At 32.4% G+C, this 5219-nt stretch overlaps 3 protein-coding genes across 3 annotated transcripts in view; 1 reads left to right on the top strand and 2 right to left on the bottom strand.

Moving 5' to 3' along the window:
• LOC108739841 overlaps positions 1–1606 on the top strand; it is a 12883-nt gene extending 11277 nt beyond the window's left edge. The window contains exons 3-4 of the mRNA XM_025978010.1: positions 23–128; positions 1318–1606. Of these exons, the coding sequence (XP_025833795.1) occupies positions 23–128; positions 1318–1510 (299 nt within the window). The 3' untranslated portion in view covers positions 1511–1606. The remainder of the gene's footprint in view (positions 1–22; positions 129–1317) is intronic.
• Positions 175–1228, bottom strand: LOC108739861 (ATP-dependent Clp protease proteolytic subunit). Its single transcript, XM_018473950.2, has one exon. The coding sequence runs from the start codon at positions 965–967 to the stop codon at positions 239–241; it is 729 nt and encodes a 242-aa protein (XP_018329452.1). The 5' UTR covers positions 968–1228; the 3' UTR covers positions 175–238.
• Positions 1607–1678: 72 nt separating the features above from the next.
• On the bottom strand, positions 1679–4536 carry LOC108739860 (F-box only protein 21). The gene is made up of 8 exons (XM_018473949.2): positions 4101–4536; positions 3770–4042; positions 3209–3647; positions 2891–3142; positions 2628–2831; positions 2405–2566; positions 2126–2348; positions 1679–2020 (listed from the first exon to the last, which is right to left on the bottom strand). Exons 1-8 carry the CDS (start codon positions 4250–4252, stop codon positions 1833–1835), a joined length of 1893 nt encoding a protein of 630 aa, XP_018329451.1. The 5' UTR covers positions 4253–4536; the 3' UTR covers positions 1679–1832.
• Positions 4537–5219: the final 683 nt, after the last annotated feature.

Raw genomic sequence — 5219 nt, forward strand, 5'->3', positions numbered from 1 at the left:
ATTAATAATTATGTAAAAAAAGACAACAGTTTTACATTTTTAAGTAACAGACGGGAGTTACCAAACAAAAATTCACCCATGTACCCATCGAGAGATCGAAGTTCAAGTTATAGTCTTGGAGACCAGGAGTAAGTACATTTTTAAATTAAAACTAAGTAAAGAAAAATACGAGAATATATATTTTTTTTAATTTATTTGCGAATGAAAATAGTAAAATAAACAAAAAAGATTAAAGACATTATGATGATGGAGCACTAGCTGTAACAGCTGCAGGTTGGGGCTTTGAATCCAGTAATTCTTTGAAAATTTTCTTCTGTGGGGCAGTCAGTACATCATCAACAATTCCCAACTTCTTGGCTTCTACGGGACTTAGAAATGTGTCCCTCTCAACTAATTTTTCTACTTTTTCCAATGGCAGTCCTGTATGCTTCACATACAAACCATTTATTTGTTTCTTCAGTTTAATAATTTCCTCTGCATGAATCTGAATGTCAGTGGCTTGTCCTTGGGCCCCACCAGAAGGCTGATGTATCATAATTCTTGCATTTGGTAGGGAATGTCTAAGACCTGGAGAACCACTGGCCAAAAGTAAGGATGCCATGCTACAGGCCTGTCCAACACACCATGTAGCTACTGGGGGCATTATGTAGTTCATAGTGTCGTATATTCCCAGCCCTGCTGTAACACTGCCTCCTGGTGAATTTATATAAATGTGAATCGGCTTAGAAGTTGACTCTGATTGAAGAAATAACAGTTGAGCTATTACAAGAGAACTTAGGGCGTCATTTATTGGTCCCATCAAACAAACTATTCTTTCTCTTAACAGACGAGAATAAATATCGTACGAACGTTCCCCTCTTCCTGTTTGTTCTACTACAATTGGTATAAGTCCAATGTGTCTTGTTTGGGGTTGAAAACCAACAGAGAATTTCTTACATAGACCAATACATTTACTGATACTCCTCATATTTGTTTTATATAGGTTTTCTTAAAGACTTAAAGGAATATTTTTGTATTTTTGTGTTTTTTTAAACTAATAACCCCACTTTATCATCACTACAAAATATACGTGATTTAACATGTTTTTATATTTTTTTACAATTACAAGACACAAAAGTATTGAAAATATTTAAAGAACTTTAAATAATTTGATTTTTAAGTGTGAAAACTTCATATAAAGCACGACTTTGACAACACGAAATTCTAGGTTAAATAGTTCTGATTAATAGATGAGATAGATATTTCTATGATAAATGTGGATGGATCTGTAATTATAGAAGTATTCGAGCAAGTAAGTCTCATTTGATCTTTTTTTAGATATGATCGGTACCTTCCTGTAAACGACGTTTACACTAGATTAAACGATATGGTGGCAGATTCTGATAAAACTATACCAATATATGATGATGTGAGGCATTCAAAGCCACATTTTCGATTAAGTAAATGCGGTCATCTACAAATTGACTATTCTTGGAGCTGGAACAACTTGGACAAATATATTTATAATTAATTAGCATTTATAAGTGCAAATTTTACTGCATAGTTGTAATATTGTTGTTATTCAAAACACTGGATTCAAAAGAATGTATTTTTACGATTTTGTTATTGGATATCTATATGTTAATTAAATAAAATTTTATTTTAATTTAATCCTAAAGGATGAAATGAAAACAAATCCAAGAGGTATACAAAAATTTTACTTATTGATAACTATATTATATACATAGTTGTACATTTTAATAATCTTTCAGACTTTAATTTTAACAGATATATTTATGCTATTTACAATACCAACCACATATAAACCTAGAAATAAAATGGGTCTATTTTAGTCATGGAAATGGTACCTTTTGGAATTGGAATTTGGCGTTAAATCGGAGTCGGATATCTCTATCTAAAGGATACTCTTTCTCCTTCTCATGATTAGGAATGAACATGTTTCCAAAAAAATGGGAAAAATATTTCCCTATATTCGGATTAGAGTGCAAAGTAGAGGGATTTTGCGTGGGGAACAAATTTTCTAAAAAAAGAATTTTTTTCTTTTTTTATTCTATCCCCACAAATAGCCAAATAATAACAAATATAAAAAAAGAAAGAAATTGAAGAATGTACAAAAGATAGGTACCTTGAGCAACATATCTCCGGGTCCCATCTTGAGCTAAAACATTATAAAATGGCTGTTCATCTTTATATCTTAGCTTGTGCACCCCCATATCGTTCTGCCATTCGGGGGATGCTTTACAAATGGGGTCCCAGTCATAAATCACGCAAATATAAGTCAAAGACAAGTGTTGCATTATCATACCTACTGCATATTTTACTTGAGGGGGCCTAGACTTTGGCTGAGTCTATAAAATTAAGGGTTGTAATGTAGGGTTTTTTCTCCCTAAATATCTAAGAATACCTGTGCAAACAGAAACATCTCATTCTGTTGCCTGTGTGCTTCATAATCACTAAGCATCCTCAATATTCTTTGTACATGTTCTGGAAGTTCATCATCATTACCATTTCGACCCTTAGACGATCCTCGTTGCCCCCCTGTTACATTTTCAGGCGATTTCTGGAACTAATTAAGATAAAATTAATTCGAAGAAAATTATTAATCTGTTATTATACAAAATATGTACAATTTTAAGTAGTTTGTCGATAAGAGGTTTTGAATCCAGGTTGTGTTGCATGTAATGTCGTGCTAATTCCACGGCTGTTGTAAGATTTGTAGGGTTCGTGAGCTGCTGAAGACCCAAAACGGTTGTTAAAGACACGGGGTACACATTAGGGTACATGTTTTGGCGAATATTGACTTCTAAATTGTTTGCCATACGTTCCATGACCTGGTGAAGCAAATCTATTAATTTGAAAAGTTCTACCATAAAGGAAATAATTAATAGACCTGTTTTAAAGTGGCTGCAGGTAACTGGGTGTCTCTGTTGCTTGAAGCAGCTCTCGGACATGTGTACCTGTTAATCATGTCGCCATTGTTAAAGACGTCAATGTAATAAGGAGGGAAATTTCCCTCTTCATTGTATCGAAGTAGAAAATGTGAAGGAAAACTGATAGGTTCACATTTGATTCCCACACGTCTTGCAATACTTTCGAAAATTATCGCTAAAGTTATTGGAAGACCAGTTCTTCTTTCCAAAACCTGAAAATGATTTTTACCCATAAGAAAATAAACTTAATTATGTATTTGTTTGTCACGTTATGCCACCTTGTTTATGAATGAATTATCTGCTTCATAATAATCACATTCGTTCCCATGAAATCCTAACTGCTGATAAAGGACATTCCTAATACTTTCCAATGCTTGTCTTGAATAAAATGTATTAAATTGATTTCTTGTAATATTGTGAGTTCTCCATCCTTCTAATTCTTTCTTTGGCAGAGCAAATATAGGATGATTCGGATTTAAAGCTTTCAAATGGTCTTTTACCATTTCTGCAATTTCATCTAGTTGTTTACTAATGTCTTGCTGCTTTATATTTAAATGTGGCAGGCACCACTGAGCAACAAATGTGGCCCCCCATTCAAGGATAAGAAGTTCTTTGGGCAAAGCTATGAAAGTTTCCCATTCTTCAGAGAGCCGTATCTGTTTCAAAAACTTTAAAACCTTCAATGCATAATACTTGGTGGTTAAATTTCCTGGTGTACTAGAAGATTTCATTATAAAAACTAAAATATTGAAGACAACTCCTTTAAAGTTACTGCAATAGCTTGAAAATTCTCCCAAAAACAACATTATTTTGATCTAAATTAGATGACAATTTCTTACCATGGTGGCACAATTTCTATACTTTTTATGGGGTAATCACAATTGACTATTTCACACAATTTCCATACAAGATAATCATATGTCCTAGCCCTTCCAAAAGCAAACAGCTTCCATTCTTCCAAATCCACAGCAGATAGTTCACTCTTATGATAAAATCTGGATGACATGGTAGATAACATATGTAAAGTCTTGTATTTAACTTCATAATAATATTTAATTTCCTCATACCAGTCGCTAAAGTCATCGCCGAAAAGGTGTTTGAACATTGGTAATCTAAAATAAAGACAAATACCAATACAATATTGTACACTCCCATGAAAGTGATACATACAGTTTTAAATATTTCTTCCTCCACAAAAAACTGCTACTGTCCACAACATCTTTAAATCGCAAACATGTTACACGAAAATTAAGTATATCTTCTATATTAAGTTTATTTTGAGCTAGAATAAGCTCCACAACCTCTGTTGGCAGTTCTTCCATGTCACAAACAGCAACTTAAACTTACTTTGTACACTTAGTAATCATTTATTGGATAGTATGGCATGTTAATACGATAATACGACTTATCAAACATTAATAATACAATTACTGTTCCTTATTTACATTTCCTGACCTTTATAAAAAACAAATTACATGACAAAAATTTCACATTAACCTTACATTATTTGGACTGTCTCAACAGATGAGTTTTCAGTGGTAGCCAACAGTCTGCACAAGCAATTAATTAAAAACAACAAGAAAACATACAAATAGCATTAAAAAAAAAGTTTAAAAATTATATCTGCTGAAATAAAAAATGGTACATACTTTTACCTTTTATTCTTAGAGAACCTATTATTTTTTATAAATATAAGTTATTAATCATGTTATGTGTTGTTATACGAATGTGTGTAATAATATAACATGTAATGAATAAATTCTAAAGTTTAATACAGTTAAAAACGATACAAACTTAATGTTCTGTTGATAGAGTAGATGGGTTACTATTGTACCTACCTACTTGTAATTCATTTGACGGCCGCAGATTTATTACATCAAACTTTCGAACTTTTCCCAAAAACATTTCATTGAAATAATCTTTAGTATTACAAGTTCTTTTCCCTTATCAGTCACTGTGAGCTCGAAACTGTTAACAAAACAAAATTCGAACGATCCAAATTCACCTTTGTGAACAATACTATGACGTAGTGTCGGCCATCATTTTTCTAATTGTTGCTGTTGTCGGCCATCATTCTTTTCTAATTGTTGCTGTTGTCGGCCATCATTCTTTTTCAATTGTTGTCGCATTGTCACTGATGTCGGCCATTATGGTTTTTTAATAGATGTATAGTAATCAATGATTAAAATTTAAAGGAATTGTTTGTAAATAGGTATGCAACACATCGTACACTTCAGCATAAGAAATTGCTGATACTAACTTTCATTTACTTTGTAATTTGAAAATTTG

This window comes from Agrilus planipennis, unplaced genomic scaffold, assembly GCF_000699045.2.
Source record: "Agrilus planipennis isolate EAB-ADULT unplaced genomic scaffold, Apla_2.0 scaffold195, whole genome shotgun sequence".
NCBI lineage: Eukaryota > Metazoa > Arthropoda > Insecta > Coleoptera > Buprestidae > Agrilus > Agrilus planipennis.

Coding starts and splice junctions, on each gene's coding strand:
- LOC108739860 (XM_018473949.2), bottom strand. CDS start 4,252: ATGGAAGAACTGCCAACAGAGGTTGTGGAGCTTATTCTAGCTCAAAAT. Junction 4,043..4,100: donor AGGAAGAAATATTTAAAACT/GTATGTATCACT, acceptor TCTTTATTTTAG/ATTACCAATGTTCAAACACC. Junction 2,832..2,890: donor CTGCAGCCACTTTAAAACAG/GTCTATTAATTA, acceptor TTGCTTCACCAG/GTCATGGAACGTATGGCAAA.
- LOC108739861 (XM_018473950.2), bottom strand. CDS start 967: ATGAGGAGTATCAGTAAATGTATTGGTCTATGTAAGAAATTCTCTGTT.